The 20,197-nt window shown below is 48.6% G+C and overlaps 1 protein-coding gene across 2 annotated transcripts in view; it reads left to right on the top strand.

Annotated features, from left to right (window-relative positions):
* OVCH2 (ovochymase 2) overlaps window positions 1-20,197 on the top strand; it is a 44,973-nt gene that overhangs the window by 20,062 nt on the left and 4,714 nt on the right. The window contains exons 11-20 of one of the 2 annotated variants that reach the window (XM_075567405.1): window positions 871-1,011; window positions 2,571-2,701; window positions 4,260-4,353; window positions 5,935-6,066; window positions 7,312-7,392; window positions 8,155-8,341; window positions 8,752-8,821; window positions 9,753-9,948; window positions 11,413-11,564; window positions 17,214-17,379. In XM_075567405.1, coding sequence (XP_075423520.1) covers window positions 871-1,011; window positions 2,571-2,701; window positions 4,260-4,353; window positions 5,935-6,066; window positions 7,312-7,392; window positions 8,155-8,341; window positions 8,752-8,821; window positions 9,753-9,948; window positions 11,413-11,564; window positions 17,214-17,379 — 1,350 coding nt within the window. Of the gene's footprint in view, window positions 1-870; window positions 1,012-2,570; window positions 2,702-4,259; window positions 4,354-5,934; window positions 6,067-7,311; window positions 7,393-8,154; window positions 8,342-8,751; window positions 8,822-9,752; window positions 9,949-11,409; window positions 11,565-17,213; window positions 17,380-20,197 lie in introns of both variants that reach the window. The other variant, XM_075567404.1, reaches the window with a different exon arrangement.

Here is a 20,197-nt window from a genome sequence, read left to right as displayed (position 1 = left end):
GTAATGTGTTAGAAGAGGTAGGATAGGCCTGCAATGTGTTAGAAGAGGTAGGATAGGCCTGCAATGTGTTAGAAGGGGCCCTGCCTCAAGCAGTTTACATTCTATAGGCAGGGTAAGTAGACATTGGGTACAGGGGATGAGAGGGCTGGTGAGTTTCAGAAGCAATAGAGCAGCTGTAACATTACCGAATGGCAGCAAACGGCGACACCCTTTGGCTGCCCTTCGGCTGTCCGCCTTTGGGGCGACGCAGATGTAGACTGAAGGGGTTCAGATTAAATTCAGCAGGGCTTTGAATTCCTTTGTCCAGTTATAAACGCTGCAGGGGGCAGCGCTGATGAAACACGTTGCAGCAGGAAACTCCACATGTTAACCCTTAGCCCGCTGGTTCTGTGCAGAGGGCAGAGGTTCTTGGGGAACCCTTTCGGACGTCCGCCTTTAGGGCAACACAAAGTTCGTAGACTGAAGGGGTTCTGAATGAATTCAGACTCGTCACCCGAATTATGTCACAGAATGTACCCTACGCGTTTCGTCACACCAGAGGCAACTTTTTCAAGGGATTAATATATATGTACAGTATGTGTGCATCTGTAATAGAGTACACACATATACATACACATGTATGGATGTAAAGATAGTTTTTAGTAACATGTAAACAATCAATCAGAAGTGTGTGTGGGTGTGGGTGTGGGTGTGTGTGTGTGTGTGTGGGTGCGCGTGTGTATATCTGTTGTAATTTTCTATTAGAAGTTTCCTTTTAAATAAATTAACTATTAACTGGCATAACTGTAATTGCATGTAGTGATAACAAGTGCGTGTTCCGTGTGCACACACGGTCATGTATATAAACTGCGCGTAATGCTCTCGCCGCAGGAAAGTTCTGTGGCGCTGTCTGTCCTGTGCCCATCCTCATCTCCTCCGCCCGCGTCACGCTGAAATTCATCTCTGATTTTCAAGAATACAGGACTGGCTTTGAATTATCCTACTCAGCGCTTGCCCTGAACACTTACCCAGGTGATTTACCTGTCTGTATGAAATGGCAAGGGGGGGTGGGGAGGGGGCGGCGTTCAAAGCTTTGTCCCAGAAATGCCCCAATCTTATAGCAGAGTTTTTAGGTGGAAAAGAAGGAGGATTGTAACCAAGATGTATTTAAGAAAGAAGTCTGAATCTTTTATCCCAGCAATTGTCTGCGCTGTATGTTACCAGGAAAGTTATTACGTGATATACATCTAATGTTCATAGAGTTACAATGCAATCCGGAGAAAAACTAGCAATGCATATTATTTTGATACGTATATTTTGATATTAATTGACATTAAATACAAGTCCCACGGTGTGAGCACATTCACACGTCTCAGACAGCTCTGCAGCACTGCCCTTCCCCATTATCTCTCAGCTTACAGTGCTTCACTGCAGCCAGGGATTCTGGGTAAAGACATGCAAATGAGCACAGTGTCACTTTGTGCTTCTCGTCCATTTTACCAGGGACCCCCTATAAGCTTAAACGTGCCGCATTGCACAGTTTTCTCAGCACAGCCTGGGTTTGAGTTTAGGATCCTGTGAGGCATAACAGCTACATTAGTATTTAATATTTCTTAAAACAAGAGTCTCTGCAGATTTACTGTTATGGGTCTATCGTGAGAGGCGTACACACACACAGACACACACACACAGACACAGGCACAGACACACAGACACACACACACACCACACACAGACACACACACAGACACAGACACAGACACACAGACACACACACACAGACACAGGCACAGACACACCGACACACAGACACACACACACAGACACACACAGACACACAGACTCACACAGACACACACACAGACACACACACACAAAGACACACACACAGACACACACAGACACACACACACACACACACACACACAAACACAAACACAGACACACACAGACACACACACACACACACACACACACAGACAGACAGACACACAGACAGACAGACAGACAGACACACACACACAGAGACACACACACAGACACACACACAGACACACACACAGACACACACACAGACACACACACAGACACACACACACACACACAGACACACAGACACACACACCTCTGTTAAAGGGACTGCTGCAGCTTTCCAACCCCTTTGTTTGCTTGTTCTGATTTGTATAAAACAATGTTCCTTGTCAATCAGAAACATAGCGAAGAAACATATACACCAGGGCGTGGGCAACTCCAGTCCTCAAGGGCCACCAGCAAGATATCCCTGCTTCAGCACAGGTGGCTCAATCAGCGGCTCCATTGTTGACTGCACCACCTGTGCTGAAGCAGAGATATCCGACAAACCTGGTGGTGGTCCCTGAGGACTGGAGTTGGGTACCCTGTCCCCTGGTATATACCGTATGTGTTAAAATCAATAACAAATAGGTTAATCTTCGTACTGCAGCTCCTTACCTGCACCGTGCGAGTCATGTCAGCTATCATGTCAGCACTCTGATATATAGCGTCTGTTTAACCCTTCCAGCCATTGAGAGACGAGCGAGGAGGCGTCACTGTGTTTCTTGCTGTATTCCCAGAGTCCGGCTGTGGGTCTGTGTCCATCCACCTTGAGGAAGGGGAGATACAAAGTATGCGCTATCCCGGAAAATACACCAACCTAGCTAATTGCCACTGGGTTTTTCATGCGCCAAAGGATCACAGAATTAAGGTAAATGACACGTTTATCTTCTTAACAAATGGGTTTAATATACAGTATACATCTTGCAGAATACAGCATGAGATGAACACTATGCGTTGTATGTTTGGATACTGGTTTGTGTTGTAACTCTAGTTGAGTAAGAACGAGCTGAGTTATGAATATAAGTACAGTATACAGTATAGTACACTATATACAGTACAGTATACTGTATGTGTGTGCAGAATAAGCTTATCTGAGTCATTGGATTCACCATGGGGTGGTGTGAATACTTTTAGTGTACAGGACATAGGTATGGCATTGACATAGACAAAACATCCATTAGCACATTCAGTGGCACCTATGCTGAAGCGGGGATATTCTCAAACCTGACCTGTTAAGGGGCCCTGAGGACTGGAGTTGAGAGCCTCTGTGCTAATGGTTGTTGTGTCTTTTGTCTTTGACTGAGCCTCTGATTGAGCCACCTATGCTGAAGCAGTGACATCCTCGGTCCCTGAGCTGTTGGGGGGGTGGGGATCTTGAGAACCCCTACATTAACATCTAAACTGCTGATCCCACCATCAAATAAATAGCATTTATTTCTAACACTTGAGCGGCCAAGTGTTTTATTTTGTGGGATGGTTATTATACAAAGGGGAAGAATAATGTGCTTTGGGTCATTTAAAGATGGCGCTTATGCTATAAGAAACCCACATGCAATGTCTAAACCTTAATACAGTGTGAAAGGTCATGTTTGCTAAGTAGATTGGACCTCGCTCACACACTGCCCGGCCCATGTCTGATCACGCCGCCTGCGCTTGTCTTATTACGCCGCCTGCGCTTGTCTGATCACGCCGCCTGCGCTTGTCTGATTACGCCGCCTGCGCTTGTCTGATCACGCCGCCTGCGCTTGTCTTATTACGCCGCCTGCGCTTGTCTTATTACGCCGCCTGCGCTTGTCTTATTACGCCGCCTGCGCTTGTCTTATTACGCCGCCTGCGCTTGTCTTATTACGCCGCCTGCGCTTGTCTTATTACGCCATCTGCGCTTGTCTTATTACGCCGCCTGCGCTTGTCTTATTACGCCGCCTGCGCTTGTCTTATTACGCCGCCTGCGCTTGTCTTATTACGCCGCCTGCGCTTGTCTTATTACGCCGCCTGCGCTTGTCTTATTACGCCGCCTGCGCTTGTCTTATTACGCCGCCTGCGCTTGTCTTATTACGCCGCCTGCGCTTGTCTTATTACGCCGCCTGCGCTTGTCTTATTACGCCGCCTGCGCTTGTCTTATTACGCCGCCTGCGCTTGTCTTATTACGCCGCCTGCGCTTGTCTGATTACGCCGCCTGCGCTTGTCTTATTACGCCGCCTGCGCTTGTCTTATTACGCCGCCTGTGCTTGGCTTATTACGCCGCCTGCGCTTGTCTGATTACGCCACCTGCGCTTGTCTTATTACGCCGCCTGCGCTTGTCTTATTACGCCGCCTGCGCTTGTCTTATTACGCCGCCTGCGCTTGTCTGATTACGCCACCTGCGCTTGTCTTATTACGCCATCTGCGCTTGGCTTATCACGGATTTTGTTTTTCCCTTTTTGTAGCTCACCTTTGAAGACTTTGAAATTGAGCCCAGCGAGCGCTGCGATTACGACGCTGTGACGGTGTATCAGGACCTGGTGGGAGAAGGGGAGCTGGGTGAGTCTGTCCTTACCCTTAATCGCGCCCCAATAAGCGCTGTGACGCTTTGCAAGGCAAGGTTTGCTCTCACATTAGGACTCCCTCAGTCAGGGGCGCTCGACTCCCGTCCTCCAGCTCAGGTTTCAAGGATATCCCAGCTTCAGCACAGGTGGCTCAATCAGTGGCTCGGTTGAAGGACTGAGGCACGGATTGGGCCACCTATGCTGAAGCAGGGACTGCTCAGGTTTCAAGGATATGCCAGCTTCAGCACGGGTGGCTCAATCAGTGGCCCGGTTGAAGTACTGAGGCACGGATCGAGCCACCTGTGCTGAAGCAGGAATATCCTAGAAACCTAACCTGTTGGGGGTGTTAGGGCCGGAGTTGGGTCGCCTGCCTTGGACACATTGCCGGTGAGGGATACAAGGTGTCTGATTTCTGATACAGCTTGTTTCTTGTTGCATATAGTACTTGACATTTTCATGCTCTCAGACAGATTTTCTAAGTGCTGAATCAGGCCCCGTTCACACTGCGCACTTCGCGACGTGCGCGCGCTTACGTGCGCTCGCGCGTTCGTCACAGACCACTGGCGGCCAATGGTAGTGCTCACTCTTGAAACTACCATTGGCTGCAAAGTGCGGCGTCCGCGCTGCTGCGGTCGCGGGAGACTTTTCTATCTGTGATCTCCGGCTGCAGCAGCGCGAGGTCAGTTTCAGCCGCCAATCAATGCATTGGCTGCTGAAAGTGACCAGAGAGACGGCAGCTCCCTGCCCCAGCCACACACACACACACACACACACACACACACACACACACACACACACACACACACACACACACACACACACACACACACACACACACACACACACACACACACACACACACACACTGGCAAACCCTTTTAGGGAACGTGGGCCTTTGTGTTATTAATATATACAATATTTTACCAGGAAGTAATACATTGAGCGTTACCTCTCGTATGTCCTGAGTTGTGATAACAAATACATGGTTACATTAGCCAACTCCAGTGCTCAAGGGCCACCAACAGGTAAGGTTTTCAGGATGTCCCTGCTTCAGGACAGGTGGCTCAATCAGTGGCTCAGTCAAAGACTGAACCACCTGTGCTGAAGCAGGGATATCCCTAATTCCTGACCTGGTGGTGGCCCTTGAGGACTGGAGTTGGCCACTCTTGCATTAAATGAAGAGAGATAATATGATTATGGGCGTATGTAACAGTTACAGACCAGATTAAAATGTGAGACATTCAGCGGAAGTCCTGACATTACCTAAACTGGAGACTGCTGTGAGAATCTCGGGGAGACTGTTCCAGGAGTGAGATGCACAGTAAGAGAAGGAGGAGCGGCCGGATACTTTGTTGAACCTCGGGTAGGGTGACCAGACGTCCCGGTGTAGCTGCGACAGTCCCACTTTTTTGTCCCACGTCCTGGTATTCTGAAATGTCCGTAAATGTCCCGGTTTTCATTGCGTTTGCCGGCCGCGCATGCGTGACGTGCCCCGGTTTACCGCGGGATAGTATGGTCACCCTGCCTTTGGGACCGTGAGCAGTGTTTTTTTTTGGTTGTCTGGCTATCTTTACAGGAAAGTACTGTGGGGATTCCCTGCCTCCGTCTCTCATAACCGACGGCAACGTGATGCAGATCAAGTTTCGCTCTGACAAAGCCGGGACTTATCGGGGATTCCGCGCGTCCGTGGCTTTTGTGGGAGCAACTGGTAGGAAGGCTTTTTTTTCCCAGTATGGTGTCAGTGACAATGAATGCACTTGCTGCAGTATACCCAGGAGGGCTCACATCACTGCTTGTGTTTATATTAAGCTTATATTAAGCTAATTATGATTCATTTGCTACAGGAACAGGACCTATGATGGTTCTTCCCCTCTCACAGAGGTAAAAGGAAGTGTTCACAGTGTAGTGTAGGACCTGCATTAATCTGGTTATACCTTGGCGTTGGTATGCAGGCTTATGACGCTTTGGCCTAAGGGTTAACTAAATAACCAAGTATTTATTATTATTATTGAAGTATTTTACTTTATACTTTTTACCATATGTTTTGTCAATGGGATGTAGCATTGGGCACCCCCTGTCCCTTGTTATATACAATTGCCACGCCCAGTAGCTCTCTTGTTGACATAAATATATATTCATGATGTGGTGGGTGTGGGAGTTGGAGCGAGCTGGGAATGTGTGTTAGTTATATTAAGCTGATGCCAGGTATTAATTTAGACGAGGTGCCCGTCGGCATGTTATTTATCTGTTGGCGCTTAGCGGTAAAAACACGCCCTCATTCCACGTACCTGTGACCGCTCCCCTTGGGCTAATCACCTTTTCTCTCTGGGACGTAGACACCAAATTTAGATAAACTCTAAATCGGGGGTGTGCCAACCCCAGTCCTCCCGCCAAGGTCAGGTTTTTAGGATATCCCTGCTTCAGCACAGGTGGCTCAACCTTCGACTGGCCAACTCCAACCCACAATGGCCAGCAACAGGTCAGGTTTTCAGGATATCCCTGCTTCAGCACAGGTGGCTCAACCAGTGGCTCAGACTGAGCCATTGATTGAGCCTCCTGTGCTGAAGCAGCAATATCCCTAATACCTGATCTGTTGGTGGTCCTGGAGGACTGGAGTTGGCCAGCCGAAGACTGAGCCACTGATTGAGCCACCTGAAGCAGGGATATCCTTAAAACCTGTCCTGTTGCTGGCCCTTGAGGACTGGAGTTGCCCCACCCCTGCTCTAAATTGTATGTACCGCGCTACATACACTGTGAGTGCTATAAAAGAAAAACTAGATTCTCTATGCAGATTACCAAAGTATTGGGCAATTATGACGCAGAAAGGAATCAAAAGGACCTTTAGAGAGCAGATGTTGTATGTTTCTGGCAGTATATAAAGAAATAATGTCAGGTAGTTACGTACAGTGACTGGTTGTTTTAACGTTGAATGTTCTTTCTTGCCCCGTGGCAGAATTTATTCAGAACAGCGCCTCCTGGAAGGGCAAAGGACGCTCTGACCCACGGAACCAGCTGGATGAGACGGACCGTTCCGGCAAGTCATTTTCTGGGGTTGTTTATCACTAATTGTCTAAAGCAAGGGCGCTCAACTGCAGTATTAAAGCGCCCCCCTCCCGTCACATGACCCCACGGCGTCATTTGACGCTTTAGAGCAGGTAAGGGTGGCGCGAGCAGGGGGGAAGAGCCGGCAGGGGGGGGGGGGGTGGGCAAGGCAAGAGGTTTGCGCCCCCTGCTCTAGCATATTTGCCTATCTGGTAGCCAAAGGACTAATCGCACTAATCGGGTCTCCGTTAGCGAGCGGCTCCTCTGTAATTCCTGGCAGCAGTGGCGGATATGAAAAACCGCCACCCCGAGGCACTTAGCTGCGGTGCCGCCCCCCCTCCTCCTTCTGAACTCCTGCGTCAAATAACGCCGGGGACGTCACCGACGCGACTTCGCACGGCATCGCGTTGCCATGGTAACGCGATGCCATTTGACGCTGCGACGTCGCGTTACCATGGCAACAAGACACCGTGTGATGTCACGTTGGGGACGTGCCCGGCGTCCTATGACTCTGCGGTTCACAAGGAGGAAGGGGGGCGGCAGGAATGGATGCGACCGCAACCGCTAAGAGACTTCCCATCAGGCCCGAGAGTGCGGCAAAAGTATATGGGGGCGGACATTTTTGCCGCCCCAAAATTTTGCCGCCCCGACCTAATGGAAAATCCGCCACTGCCTAAGCAGGGTTTATTTTGCCCAAGATACTCTGCACCACTTGGATACAGCAGTATATCCCTCTCTAATTCTGTCTCCCCAGACACCCGCTGTGGGGCGTCTCCAATCCCTCCCAGGTTTATATCCACCAGGATAGTGGGAGGAGAGGAGGCCATGCCTTATTCGTGGCCGTGGCACGTGAGCCTGCAGTTTGCAGCTGAACATGCGTGTGACGGATCCATCGTCGCGGAAGGCTGGGTTCTCACGGCTGCCTCCTGCGTCGTTGATCGGTAGGTGGCGAGGTCACGGGGAGGGAGCTGCGTCCGTGGGAGGATTATACATCAGGGTGGCGACACTGAACAAGCATCATGCTCGTTTCAATACGTACTCCCAGAAGCCCTTTCAGTAACGAGTCGCTTTCATTGGCTCAGACCATTGCCTTAGATACATTGAAACCAGCCCCAGAGGGCTCAACTCCAGTCCTTAAGACCCCACAACAGGTCAGGTTTTCAGGGTATGCCCAGTTTCAGCACAGATGTCTCAATCAGTCCTTGCTTCAGCCTTTCACCTGTGCTGAAGCTTGGATATCGTTTAAGCCTGACCTGTTGGGGGGTCCTGAGGACTGGTATTGAGCTCCCCGGGTTTCGGTCGCCCTGGCAGCGGTTTTACGGTGAATGATGTTTTTTTCCTTTACCTTTAGAGCAGAGTCCCGGGATTTATGGCTTGTGGTTGCTGGGTTACACGACCTCACTGCTTCCGAACACAATCAGGTGGGAAGAATTCATTATTCCCCATGTTCCTTTTCACGTCGTCCTTCATTCCGTGGTTGATATTGTGACTACAAGGCCGCACCCCACACGTCTGTCAGGGAATCCATCTTTGGGGTAATACGTGGCACTGCGCCCCTCACCCAGACTGGTCATGCCGTGATGTGGCTGCATACTGTTCATGCCGTGATGTGGCTGCAGACTGGTCGTGACGTGGCTGCAGACTGGTCGTGACGTGGCTGCAGACTGGTCACGCCGTGACGTGGCTGCAGACTGGTCACGCCGTGACGTGGCTGCAGACTGGTCGTGACGTGCCTGCAGACTGGTCGTGACTGTCTGCAGACTGGTCGTGACGTGCCTGCAGACTGGTCGTGACTGTCTGCAGACTGGTCGTGACGTGGCTGCAGACTGGTCACGCCGTGTCGTGGCTGCAGACTGGTCACGCCGTGTCGTGCCTGCAGACTGGTCGTGACGTGCCTGCAGACTGGTCGTGACGTGGCTGCAGACTGGTCGTGACGTGGCTGCAGACTGGTCGTGACGTGACTGCACACTGGTCACGCCGTGGCGTGGCTGCAGACTGGTCGTGACGTGGCTGCAGACTTACAACTAAATGACCATTGCGTATGAGAAGACAGATAGATACGTATTTAACTCTATATTTTTTGTCATATTGGATGCAGCACTGCGAAGTTTTGTCTGTTGCACACATTTTGTCACACAAATATATATGGTATTGTGTTGTGGCTGTTGGGGTTAGAGTTTGCAGGGATTGTGTGTGTTTGTTTTATGGAATAGCATTGCTTAGTAGATGAAGCCCTAAATGCTCTGTATGTGCAGCAGTGCAGGGGTTTGATATCTTTTTGTGGGTACCGGTTATTAAACTGTGATATCACTGCGGATGAGTCCTGAAGTCTTCCCTTGTTTTATATTTTAGAAACGTCCAGTGTGTCAGATTGTTATACACCCAGAATTCAACAGGGTCACAATGGACTATGACATTGCTCTGATTCAACTCACAGAACCCTTCCAATTCAACAGCTACATACGGCCCATATGTCTCCCAGAGAGAAGCCGCGAGACGGAGCCTTCCAGCCTGTGTATTGTCACTGGATGGGGTATTCCTGGGGAAGGTATGATCTGCAGCCTAGGACTAATGAACGAATGACATGTCTCATGGGTTCAATATACGTATTGATGCCTCTTGTAAATATAACTCGGACACGCATGATTACAGTATTTAAAACATTTTGTTCAAACATTTATTACTTCCCTGGTAAGGAAACGGTTCCAGAAGTTTCCTTACAATAAATCTCTGATCTCTTGTGATCAGACTGGGAGCCTTAGGCCCTTACTCTATCCATTGTGATAGCTCTGAGGCGGAGGTAGGGGGCTTTCAGATTGGAGCTTTCACAGTTTAAATTCTCTCCTTTTCTTCTATTAAAAAAATACAGAGGAGCCAGTAAAAAAATATAATATACAGTAAATTCATTTTGTATTAGAATAAAAGATGTTTACTTTAAAGAGGCAATCCAGGCAACTTAAGAACACATCTTTCTGTTTCTTTTAATATATGCAGCCTTTGATTACCTTTATCGAAAACGAATGACCTATGATGCCGATCAATTCGTTCTCTGTGATTGATCAGCAAAATCCTACTTCCCCGGGTTCACTAAATGGCCGCCTTTCAGTTTCAATCAATCCTTCAGTCAGTGTAACTCAGCAGCTACAATGTATTCTTATATTACTACGGTAACATTATCTATTGTTACAGTTTGCAGCTCAAACTGCTGGGAATATTGGCAACAATTATCCCAAACAGGAAAGTGTTATAAAGATCTACTGGGGAGGTGGGCTAAAGCCGGCTATAGAAATCAAAGGATTGTCAGTATATTAAGACACATTAAAAATGGCATGGAGTTGAATGTTAAAATAAAAAAGGTAGTGATTATTATCTAATGCTACAGAACTGATTTATTTAAAAAAAACACACGTAGCGTATTGCTTGATTTGCTTGATTTAAAGCTGCAGTTCAGGCTCCCGTTTTTTTTGTAGTTTTTTTTTTTACTTCAATAGTTTCATGTGGGCAATCTCTACTTACCTAAAAAACTGCATAGCTGCCGGTCAATTCGTTTTCCGTCTATTGATCAGCAAAGTTTGGCGACATCTTTAAATATGGGGAATGTAAATCGTTGCTATAGGAACAAGCATGCTTGTTAAAATAGAATACAAGAAAATTGTTCTTTCGAAGTTGTTTTTTTTAAAACAGAAGATGTTAAAAGTATTTTTTCTTACTACAGAACTGATTTATTAAAAAAAAACACACATGCAGGATATTGCATGAACTGCAGCTTTAATAAACCGAGAATATTGATACATTGTTTAATTTGTGGGTGGTCTGCAGCAATCCCACCTATTCTTTGTACCGAGAAGTCCCCATGACCTGGACCCTATGCTTTTTAGCCCCGTGGGCTTCCAAGTTCCTGAGTTACTGGCCCAGATGATTGAAAGTCATGATAGTATGACCTGATGACCTTGCAGTTTCCTGTTGAAGGTCATTTGAAAAAGTGATGAGTAATCTCTGTCATTTACAGCAGGAGAGGAGAAGTCTACCAAGCTGCAGCAGCTTGAGGTCCCAGTTCTGGTTGCGGATGCTTGCCGAGCTCACTATGCAGACCATCCTGGTGGGATCACAGATAGGATGTTCTGTGCTGGGTTTCCTACAGGACAAGCCAAGGATTCCTGCACGGTAAAGTCTTTTCTGCTCTGTCAGTGGCAGCGAGATGCCCACAACCTCATTGGAACAAGCTCTGATTGAGAATGTGGACATCTTCCACCGGCACCTCGCTGAAGTCTCAATCGCACAGAGGAAGCGCTTTAGTACAGTCCAGGGGTGCTGAACTCCAGTCCTCAAGACCCCCCAACAGGTCAGGTTTTAAGGATATCCCTGCTTCAGCACTGGTGGCTCAATCAGAGGCCCAGTCTTTGACTGAAGACACTGATTGATCCACCTGTTCAGAAGCTTGGATATTCTTCAAACCTGACCTATTTTTTTGGGGGGGGGGAGGCTGGGGGGGCAGGGATCTTGGGGGGCTGGAGTGGAGCACCCCGGGTAGAAATGCATTAAACTACTACTCTCAAACTGAGACATTACAGGGGAATCACCACTGACGTCTATATCAGTGCAACTCCTATAGTGTTCATATCTTGAGCATGTCCTGTCCTTTAAAAAAATAGTGTTTAACACTAGCAAACAGGTTTTTTTTTAATCTCTACCTTCTGAGGTTACTGTGATAACTTTTTAAACGTCACTGGGCTCTGGGGAAAGCTTCATTTTAATCTCCCGGACGCTTAATATTTAAAAACATAGCATTGGATGGAAAAAAAAAACCCCTGAAGTAATTAAAGTAAAATGCCAAATAACTGTGATATGCACCGGCTGGCGCTTTTAATGTTACCATTTTCCTATTCCATATTTTCTGATACGGAACCCAGAACCCAGAACCCATCATTCTCACCCATTAGGGTCTCTAGATTTAGACGGCCACGAAGTAACACCAGTAACAAAATGAAGTATCTCATGAACTAAAAATATTGCGCTCAGCTCAGGACCGGCCCCCGTTCAAATTCTTTGTTTAAACAGCAATGTTATTTAGGGAGGATTTCTGCTTTAGTGCAGGAGCGTGGGTTCAAAATCCCAACCTTGAAGTCTGTTTAGGAGTTTGAGCCAAACTTTGCAACAAACTGCTGAATCCGAGCTAAATTTAAGCCAAACCCCAAGGAAGAAGCGCCGGGACACCAAGCTCACACCCTCTATCAGGAGGGGTGAGTGCCAGCTCACACCCTTTATCAGGAGAGAGGTGAGTGCCAGCTCACACCCTTTATCAGGAGAGGTGAGTGCCAGCTCACACCCTTTATCAGGAGAGGTGAGTGCCAGCTCACAATCTATTCTAGGAGAGAGGTGAGTGCCAGCTCACACCCTTTATCAGGAGTGGTGAGTGCCAGCTCATACCCTTTATCAGGAGAGAGGTGAGTGCCAGCTCACACCCTTTATCAGGAGAGGTGAGTGCCAGCTCACACCCTTTATCAGGAGAGAGGTGAGTGCCAGCTCACAATCTATTCTAGGAGAGAGGTGAGTGCCAGCTCACACCCTTTATCAGGAGGGAGGTGAGTGCCAGCTCATACCCTTTATCAGGAGAGAGGTGAGTGCCAGCTCACACCCTTTATCAGGAGAGGTGAGTGCCAGCTCACACCCTTTATCAGGAGAGAGGTGAGTGCCAGCTCACACCCTTTATCAGGAGAGGTGAGTGCCAGCTCACACCCTTTATCAGGAGAGGTGAGTGCCAGCTCACACCCTTTATCAGGAGAGGTGAGTGCCAGCTCACATCCTTTATCAGGAGAGGTGAGTCCCAGCTCACACCCTTTATCAGGAGAGGTGAGTGCCAGCTCACAATCTATACTAGGAGAGAGGTGAGTGCCAGCTCACACCCTTTATCAGGAGAGAGGTGAGTGCCAGCTTATACCCTTTATCATGAGAGAGGTGAGTGCCAGCTCACACCCTTTATCAGGATATAGGTGAGTGCCAGCTCATACTCTGTACTGGGAGAGGTGAGTGCCAGCTCACACCCTTTATCAGGAGAGGTGAGTGCCAGCTCACACCCTTTATCAGGAGTGGTGAGTGCCAGCTCATACTCTGTACTGGGAGAGAGGTGAGTGCCAGCTCACACCCTTTATCAGGAGAGGTGAGTGCCCACTCACACCCTTTATCAGGAGAGGTGAGTGCCAGCTCACACTCTGTACTGGGAGAGAGGTGAGTGCCAGCTCACATCCTTTACCAGGAGAGGTGAGTGCAAGCTCACACCCTTTATCAGGAGAGGTGAGTGCCAGCTCAGACCCTTTATCAGGAGGGGTGAGTGCCAACACATACTCTATACTGGGAGAGAGGTGAGTGCCAGCTCACACCCTTTACTAGGAGAGGTGAGCGCCAGGTCACATCCTTTACCAGGAGACAGGTAAGTGCCAGCTCACACTGTGTACCAGGAGAGCGGTGAGTGCCAGCTTATACCCTTTACCAAGAGCGAGGTAAGTGCTAGCTCACATCCTTTACCAGGAGAGAGGTGAGTGTCAACTCATATCCTTTATCAGGAGCGAGGTGAGTGTCAACTCATATCCTTTATCAGGAGCGAGGTGAGTGTCAACTCATATCCTTTATCAGGAGAGAGGTGAGTGGTAGCTCAGGTTTTTGTCTATTTTGGATTTTATGTATTTGAGCTTTTCAATTTTTTTTACTCTTTTTGTAAAAGTTTGCAGGTTCTTTCAATCTCGTTTTTATAATGTCATTTATCCAGCTTCCCGGGTTTTCCGCTCGGATTGTAAAGCTCATACTCTGACCCCGCAAAGCTGACGATTAACTGTGCTTCTATAATACCCACCACATTACCCCCCCCCCCCCGTAGTATAAAAGCCCCGGCCAGCCTCTCCTGCCTCCCTGCTTCACTTACTGCAAACCAGCAAACCACATGTTACAGACAGACAGGAATACGGGGTAGCTGTAGGGGTCTTGGGCTAAGGGCAAGAGAGTTATTGGGGGCCCCTTAGAGGTTTGAATTTGATCACCTATAAGCAAGTCGGGCGTTTCTGATTTAAATGTCACTCTGACCTGTCGATGAAGCGATAATGAAAGTCGCATCATACCAGCGGCGTAACTAAACCTGCTGGGGCCCCGGGCAACATTTTGTGCATGCGTGATCGGCGTTTGCCGAGCGAGCCCCCAAGAGCGCCAGGCAGGTTTGCTTGGGCTGCGTGGGCTATAGCTATGCCCCCGAATCATACATTCAGTGTAATTAATATTTATTTCAGATCGATACTGTAGGTGCCAGGGGAATATATAGGGGTCCCTTACATCTCCACGAAGTCAATATATAAAAAAGTGCTTTCCCCGCACTCAAAACATCACTACTTCCCCAGGTTATTTTGGGGCTACGGGTGCACCTGGGAACACAAAACAAAACGTAGTTAGAAAATATGTTGTTAGGTGGTAGTTAAAACCCATATATAAAACATTTGCAAAATATGGGGACCCCTACAGTGTGGGGCTCCGGGCAGTTGTCCAGTTTGCCCCTTACCTAAGGCCACTATTTATTTATTATTTATAAAATGTTTTACCAGGAAGTAATACACTGAGAGTTACCTCTCGTTCTCATCCTGGGCACAGAGTTAAGACAAATAATACATGGTTACAAATACATAGTTACATAAGTGAACAGGGTATACATTATATACAAGACATTGCATGCACAGTTAAGGATAATATATATTATAGGCGTATGTAACAGTTACAGACCAGATTAAAATGTGAGACCGCTTTAGTTATGAAAGAACTTAGACTGGTGGCGGCTGTGAGAGTCTCCGGTAGGTTGGTAGGTAGGGAGGTGGTGGATGTGAGTCTCCGGTAGGTATGTGGCGGCTGTGAGAGGCGGTTGGTAGGTAGGAGGCGGCTGTGAGAGGCGGTAGGTAGGTGGCGGCTGTGAGGCGGTTGGTAGGTAGTGGATGTGAGAGGCGGTTGGTAGGTAGGTGGTGGATGTGAGAGTATCCGGTAGGTAGATAGGTGGTAGGTGTGAGAGGCGGTAGGTTGGTAGGTAGGTGGCGGCTCTGAGAGGCGGTAGGTATTTGATAAACAAATTGTGCAATGCTCAGCGTGAGCAAGTATATGCAATAAAGATAATTAGAATCCTTTAGCTGGAGTACCCTTAAGGTATCAATAGAAGAGGTAATCTCCTATGAAACCAATCAGCTGGTAGTATCCCGCAAGGCACTGCAGTAAGGTATATACACAATAAAGTGTCCAGACACATATATGAAATAATATAGTGTGATGAATGGTAGAAGAGATATAATTCTCAAGGAGGCACATGTAGTGCAGCATCCTGGGTGATGATTAACGTCCTCCACGTCCTCGGGTACAGGTGTGCTGATGTCTTAATTCAAATGCAGAAACAGGAACCAAAAAAGACAAAGCACTACTATCCAGCAGGTAGAAATGATCAAAAAAGCAGGGAGAGCGTTCCCAAAGGGAAAAACAGAGCTAATTTATTAGCAGCATGGATACATACAGCATACACAGGCAAAACAAAAGCCTCCACCTACATGTTTTAAGCGTTAGCTCTTTATCAAGGTGATGTGAGAGGCGGTAGGTAGGTAGGTGGTGGATGTGAGAGTCTCCCGTAGGTAGATAGGTGGCGGGTGTGAGATGCGGTAGGTTGGTAGGTAGGTGGCGGCTGTGAGAGGCAGTAGGTGGGGGTGGATGTGAGAGGCGTAGGTAGGTAGACTGGTGGCAGCTGTGAGAGGCGGTTGGTAGGTAGGTTGTGGATGCGAGAGGCGTAGGTAGGTAGGTGGCGGCTGTGAGAGTCTCCGGTAAGTAGGTTGGTAGGTAGGTTGGTAGGTGGTGGATGTGAGAGTCTCCCATAGGTAGATAGGTGGCGGGTGTGACATGCGGTACGTTGGTAGGTAGGTGGCGGCTGTGAGAGGCAGTAGGTGGGGGGTGGATGTGAGAGTCTCCCGTAGGTAGATAGGTGGCGGGTGTGAGAGGCGGTAGGTTGGTAGGTAGGTGGCGGCTGTGAGAGGCAGTAGGTGGGGGGTGGATGTGAGAGGCGTAGGTAGGTAGACTCGTGGCAGCTGTGAGAGGCGGTTGGTAGGTAGGTTGTGGATGCGAGAGGCGTAGGTAGGTAGGTGGCGGCTGTGAGAGTCTCCGGTAAGTAGGTTGGTAGGTAGGTTGGTAGGTGGTGGATGTGAGAGTCAGGATGTAGCAAATGTTATTCCTCTCGCTCATAATGCAGAATATCCTAATACCCCGCCATCATGCGCCAGCATTTGTACAACAAGGCGTTTCGCAGCAAGGCGTGTCGCAGCAAGGCGTGTCGCAGCAAGGCGTGTCCACGCCTCGGCGAAGGAAACCCAGTCTTGTTGAATGAAACAGGAACACATTCCAAAATCACCCATCTCCCCTTTCTCTCCTCTCTCTCTCTCTCTCTCTCTCTCTCTCTCCCCTTTGTCCCCTCTCTCTCCCCTTTGTCCCCTCTCTCTCCCCTTTGTCCCCTCTCTCTCTCCCCTTTGTCCTCTCTCTCTCCCTTTGCCCTCTCTCTCCCCTTTGCCCTCTCTCTCCCCTTTGTCCTCTCTCTCTCCCTTTGCCCTCTCTCTCCCCTTTGCCCTCTCTCTCCCCTTTGTTCCCTCTCCCTCCCCTTTGTCCCCTCTCTCTCCCCTTTGTCCCCTCTCTCTCCCCTTTGTCCCCTCTCCCTCCCCTTTGTCCCCTCTCTCTCCCCTTTGTCCCCTCTCTCTCCCCTTTGTCCTCTCTCTCTCCCCTTTGTCCTCTCTCTCTCCCCTTTCTCCCCCTTCTCCCCAGGGAGAGCCCGGGGGCCCATTGGTCTGTCTTTTGGAAGATTCCGGGAGTTACTCCATATTTGGCATCGTGAGCTGGGGCGTCGGCTGCAGAGAGAACGGCAAGCCTGGTGTATACACTAACGTGCCTGTGTTTATTGACTGGATTAATCAGATTGTTAATGGTTCAGGTATGAGATACATCACACGCTGCTAGCAATGTAACTGAGATACAATTAGAGGCAGCCCGCCTGGCACTTAAAAATATATACTTTTTTAAATGTTATGTAGCGCACTTCCCCCCACCCCCTGGGAGATAAGGCGACCACGGTGTGTGTATGCGTTACCTGTGGCTCGCAGGAGACCTGAACCTCTGCCGCTGGGAGCCTGGGGTGTACCTGATTCGATAAGTGACAGCGCCTCCACCTGCGCGGGATCCTAACTATGCGGGATAACCCCGTGCCGGACCATATATGTACAACACACACTGATGCAATAAAACAATAGCACTTTACTGTGAGCATATATTCAATGATAAACAATGATATTACTACTACAACCCTAGGCCTCACAGGGCTACAACCCCTCACCGTGTCTTCCCAACACCGTGTCCATACCCCTGCGGGGTTATCCCAATGTACTGAGGTGCTACGGGGGCACCGTGCAGTCCCACTGTCCACAGAACCAACCACCCACCCACCCAAATGTGTGTGGCAGCGCTGCCCCACTAGCCTGTGTATAGTTGGTGCACTTTGGTGAGATGAGGTACCTGCCGGGTGCTCCAGCACCCGGGCACGCTGACAGAAAGGAAGACAGGATCCGCTGATCCGGCGATGGCGTTGTCCGTGACGATGGCGTTGTCCGCGATGAGTCCGGCTCCGCGTGCTGTGGTATCCGGTTGGAGTGTCCCACCATGAAGAGAGGCTCTGTGCCTTTTCGTGGTGGTCTGGTCCCAGGCCACAGGCTGCAAATGCTGTGTAGCTTCTGCTGTGTCCCTGACACTAGGAATGCCAAGCGGGGCAGTGTCCCTGACTATGGGGCCTGTCCATATAGCAGCCACAAACTAAGAGTCGGGGCCTAGCTGGGGCCTAATAGGGGGTACCTGGCCTAGTGCAGGTGCCACAGACACCTGCACATACAACCTACCCCTTCCTTGTCCCAGCTCCGACTAACGTGGTCCCCCAGTGTGCAAAATGTATCAATCTCTTGGAGCAGGGGATCACTGCAGCCCTATTGGCTGGTTCCCTGCACCTGAGCAACTGCCCCTGTGCATTGTGGGGCTTGTAGTCCCCGCAGAGCCTTGTGTGGATAGTGGCTGCCTCTTGAGTACTGCGCATGCGCGACTGTGTAATGGCCGCCGCAACTCCCAGCACCTAACTGCGCATGCACGACTCACTGCGCATGCGCGCGCAAAAGCAATATGGCGGCGCCCTGAGCGCTCGCTCCCCACGGAGCTCCGGCAATGCCCTCGTCCTGTTCAACCTTTCTGCCCATCCCTCGCGTTAGCGGAGGTAAGGGGGCAAAACGGGAAACCTGGGGGACCTGGTTACATTTAATATATGCAGCCTTTGATTACCTTTATTGAAAATGAATTACCTAAGATGCTAATCGATTTTCTTCTCCCGTGATCGATCAAAGATCCTGCTTCCCAGGGTTCACAAATGGCCGCCTTTCAGTTTCAATCAATCCTTCAGTCAATGTAACTCAGCAGCTACAATGTATTCTTATATGACTAAGGTATCATTATTGTTACAGTTTGCAGCTCAAACTGCTGGGAATATTGGCAACAAATTATCCCAAACAGGAAAGTGTGCGCTAAAGCCTGCTATAGAAATCAAAGGATGCTTTAAAACTCAGTAATATCCATAATATATGTTCTGACTAGCACCCTCTCTACCCACCTTTAAGATCCACCTTAAAACACACTTGCTTAAGGAAGCATATGAGTAGCACCGTGGCTGATAATTAACACCCCATACAGTACATAAACCTTGGCCCCCTGCAGACGCACTTTCCAGAACGCCCTCCTACTGTCTCTGTATGTTCTTTCTACCTACCAATTAGATTGTAAGCTCTTCGGAGCAGGGATTACAAAAAACACAATAACGGCGTCTAAATAGAACTAATATCACCTGGATGATTATACACTGATAGTCCAGCAATCACAGTCCAAAATGAAATCCAAGTTGAACTTGCTTGATGATTCAAACCATGTGGGGACAAAAAAGACAGATCATAGTGCAACACTGGAAAACTGATTAGATCAAAACAGAGAAACACTAACAACATATAACACAAAACAAAATAGCTACAATAAAAACTGATACATTTAATGAAAAAATATTGATGTGATAACAATCGATAAAATAAAATAAAACACTGACAGAGGATCACTTCCGGAGGGTCTAAAAATGGAATCCTACTCACGAAATAGAAGTCAGAAAGTCCCACACGTATTGTTACTGTGTCAGTAAGTCCCACACCGTATTATTACTGTGTCAGTAAGTCCCACACGTATTGTTACTGTGTCAGTAAGTCCAACACGTATTGTTACTGTGTCAGTAAGTCCCACGCCGTATTGTTACTGTCAATAAGTCCCACGCCATATTGTTACTGTGTCAGTAAGTCCCACACCGTATTGTTACTGTCAGTAAGTCCCACGCCGTATTGTTACTGTGTCAGTAAGTCACACGCCGTATTGTTACTGTGTCAGTAAGTCCCACACCATATTGTTACTGTGTCAGTAAGTCCCACACCATATTGTTACTGTCAGTAAGTCCCACGCCGTATTGTTACTGTGTCAGTAAGTCCCACGCCGTATTGTTACTGTCAGTATGTCTCACACCGTATCATTACTGTGTCAGTAAGTCCCACATCATATCATTACTGTCAGTAAGTCCCACACCGTATTGTTACTGTCAGTAAGTCCTACGCCGTATTGTTACTGTCAGTAAGTCCCACACCGTATTGTTACTGTGTCAGTAAGTCCCACGCCGTATTGTTACTGTG

This window comes from Ascaphus truei, chromosome 12 (genome assembly GCF_040206685.1).
Source record: "Ascaphus truei isolate aAscTru1 chromosome 12, aAscTru1.hap1, whole genome shotgun sequence".
NCBI classification, from domain to species: domain Eukaryota; kingdom Metazoa; phylum Chordata; class Amphibia; order Anura; family Ascaphidae; genus Ascaphus; species Ascaphus truei.
The sequence above is the reverse complement of the archived record's forward strand: the minus strand, read 5'-3'. Positions and strand labels throughout refer to the sequence as shown.